The sequence below is a fragment of the Orycteropus afer genome, unplaced genomic scaffold (genome assembly GCF_000298275.1).
Source record: "Orycteropus afer afer isolate SDZICR_OR568_19922 unplaced genomic scaffold, OryAfe1.0 scaffold00061, whole genome shotgun sequence".
NCBI classification, from domain to species: domain Eukaryota; kingdom Metazoa; phylum Chordata; class Mammalia; order Tubulidentata; family Orycteropodidae; genus Orycteropus; species Orycteropus afer.
In genome coordinates, this window is record NW_006921648.1 from 792,813 (window position 1) to 796,052 (window position 3,240).

A 3,240-nucleotide genomic window follows, 5' to 3' on the forward strand; every position below is an offset into this window, starting at 1 on the left:
TGTCCTCTTTGAACCAGGGCTGCCCAGCCGCACACAGCTACGGTGCATTTACCTCCTGTCCTCTTTGAACCAGGGCTGCCGGTGTTGCCGGGGGTCATGCAAGTCAATGTCCCAGCTTCTGCAAGTGACCTGCAGTGCAGTCATTGGGGTGTGGGCAGAGCTGGGCCCAGGTCCAGCTAGGACAATGGGAACCCCGTCATTCTCTCCAGGGTGGGGCCAGTGCAGGGGATAGCTCTGAGTGGGCTGGGGGGCTGGGGCCAGGTCCCCCCTCGGCACCTGGTGGCATTGTTCCCTGAGCCCAGCCCTGGCCGTGTGGCCCCTTTGGATCCAAAAGGAGGCAGTTTGAGGGGGCGGTGAGGAGATCCCTGGAGAGGTCCCACCTGATGCCAGCCTCTGCCCCCAGCCCGGCAGACCCCTGGGGAACCCTCGCGGCCCTGCTCACTGGGGGGTCTCGGCCCCTCTCCTCCCAGGTGACGGCGCCAGCACGTACAAGCAGCACCGCAGGACTCCCTCCTCCTCCAGCACCCTCGCCTACTCCCCGCGGGATGAGGAGGACAGCATGGTAGGTCCCTGCACCTCCGCCCACCCCCAGGGCGCTGCTGCAGGGAACAGCACGTGCAGGCACCCTGAGGCTTCAGTGCAGCGGCACTCCAGGTCGGCCGGCGCCGCCTTGGTCGCCCGGGCACAGGGACGTTGCCTGCAGGCCCGGCGAGGCACATGGTCCATCTTCAGTGCACTGGGTCAGGTGGGAACAGAGCCGAATCGTACCTCGACCCGCCGCCTCTGCGCCCGGGCGATCACGCCTCGGGCTGCTGGGGTGCAGACAGGAGGCCTGAGGGGTCCTCTTGGGAGGAAGGGTGGGTGGAGCCAAGCTGTGAGGTCAGCAGAGGCAGGGCCTGGAACGTTCCGGGGGCTGCGGGGACTACAGGAGGATGTCAGGCAGGGGTGGTCGCTGACCCAAGGCTGAGCCTGGGAAACACGCCCGCTAGGGCTGGGCCAGGCACCGGGCTTGGGAACTAGCTGCCCGGGGCCGGGCCGTGGGCGGGCTTGGGCCCTGGCGGCTTTGGCTCCTCACTGGCTGGGCCTTCTCGGTGGGCAGGGCAACTCCACTGACAAGCTCGATGGGCGCTCCGGCTCCCCAGCCTCTCAGAACCCCACACCTCGCCCCACGCTGGGCTGCCAGGTCTTCTTTTCTGTGTCACAGAAGAAAATTGTTTTAAATGAACAGACATACTTTTGTGTCAGCCACTGGCTGACTCCCACCTTTCTCAGGCCATACAGTCTGTGACCTGGCCTTTGAACCCAGTGACCACACAGGTCAAGGCAGAGTTGTTGGTACGTGCTGTCGAGTCAGACCCAACTCATGGTTACCCCTCTTTGGGTTTCCGAGGCAGTATCACTACGGAAGTAGATTGCCCCATCTTCCTTCCGAGGAGTGGCTGGTGGGTAAAGGGCAGTTAAGGTGGTATAAACAGTGCTGTGAGAGCCTCCGGCCCAGCCACCACTGTCACCCCGGGGTACCTTCTCTGCCAGCTACAGCCCTGCAGACCAGGCTTCATCCTGACCCCCAGTTCAGAAATAGTCCTTGGCCTAGCCCAGGCCTGCCTGGCCCTCAGCTCCCTGGCTCTGGCAGCCAGGGGGGCCCGATGGGCAGCCAGTGAGGAGTGGGTGGGCAGTGGGAATGCAACTGTGCCCCAGGCTCAGCCCAGCCCTCTGGTTTCCATGGCCGCCCCAGGAGGCTGTGTGACTCACTTCCTGTGGTCTCCCCTGCTGGGCCACAAGTCCCTGCAAACATCAGGGCCGGCAGGCCACTTGGCACGCAGGGAGGCCCGGCCCTGGCGAGCAGGCCCATCTGGGCCCCAAACACACTAGAGGCTTCATCTCCTGCTTGGGGGAGCCAGGGTGGCCCTGCAGCTGCTGGCGGGCACTGGGGCCGCGGCCCTCTGCAGCCAACACACTTCCTGCCAGGGCTGGGGGGACATTCCGGCAGCCTCCGTGCCCCAGAAGGTGCTGCCAGCTGGGCAGCTTGGCCAGATGAGGGGCTGGGTGCACACGGAAAAAGAGCCAAGCCCAGGAGGCGTGCCGGGGCGTCTGTACCTGGCTCCCTGACGGCTTGGGGCTCAGGAATGGGCCATGGCAGCTCTCAGCCCAGAGAGGGGTTGCAGGCAGCAGTGGGCTTGTAGGAGGTTTCCAGGCCCAGTGGGGAGGGCAGGGCAGCACCCCGACCAGAATCCCACCCTGGTAGAGCCTCGTCTGTGGGAGCAGCCGGTCAGGGTCTGTGTACGGCCCTGCCCTGCTTGACAGGATGCCGGCCTGGGGTCGCTGGGTCTGTCCCCACCTCCAGACAGGGAGGTGGGGGGGGCAGCGGGCCTGTGACACCCTGCCGGCGCCCCTTCCCAGCCGGCTGCTTCCATTGGCTCAGGCCTCGGCCACCAGGATTGGCTGGTGGGGGTGCCCGCTCTGCGCCCGCGTCCCTCACGGGAAGCAGGAAGCAGCCCAGCGCGTCCCAGTACAATTGAATAGCAGGAAGTTTCTCCACTCACTACACAAAGAGACCTGACCGATGTGAGCGGGTGGCAGCCAGCGTCAGGGCCGGTGGCCGGCGGGCAGGGGGCTCGGCCCCCACTCCGCGACCCCAGGTATTCGGGGTTGCTTTGTGAGCGCCCGCTGGGACCGGGGCAGCGCTGCAGCCGAGGGTCGTCGGGGGCTGGCCTCCCGGGGCTGGGCTGCAGACCCCGACCCTGATGCCCACGCGTCGTGCCCGCAGCCTCCCATCAGCACTCCGCGCCGCTCTGATTCGGCCATCTCCGTGCGCTCACTGCACTCCGAGTCCAGCATGTCCCTGCGCTCCACGTTCTCGCTGCCCGAGGAGGAGGAGGAGCCGGTGCGTGGGGAGGGCTGGGAAAGCCCGTGGGGGGCAGGGGTGGGCGCGCTGCTGGGCACTGGGCGGCAGCGGGTGGGACGACAGGGGCCGTGGGGGACCCTCCTGCCCCAGCCGCACCCCCACGGTGGGTCCCATGGCTGCGCTTCAAGCCTCCCTCTTGCAGGAACCGCTGGTATTTGCGGAGCAGCCTTCGGTGAAGCTGTGCTGTCAGCTGTGCTGCTCTGTTTTCAAAGATCCGGTGATCACCACGTGCGGGGTGAGTGAGGGGCGGGGCCTGGGCAGGTGGGGCGGGGCCATGATGAACCCCTGTAGGATGGGGGGTGGAGCCTGAGCGGGCAGGGCAGGGCCATGATGAC

The 3,240-nt window shown here is 66.6% G+C and overlaps 1 protein-coding gene across 1 annotated transcript in view; it reads left to right on the plus strand.

The window, feature by feature from the left end:
* Positions 1-3,240, plus strand: part of TRAF7 (TNF receptor associated factor 7) — a 12,739-nt gene that overhangs the window by 2,531 nt on the left and 6,968 nt on the right. Inside the window, exons 3-5 of the mRNA XM_007939663.1 lie at positions 471-562; positions 2,768-2,884; positions 3,048-3,140. Coding sequence (XP_007937854.1) covers positions 471-562; positions 2,768-2,884; positions 3,048-3,140 — 302 coding nt within the window. The remainder of the gene's footprint in view (positions 1-470; positions 563-2,767; positions 2,885-3,047; positions 3,141-3,240) is intronic.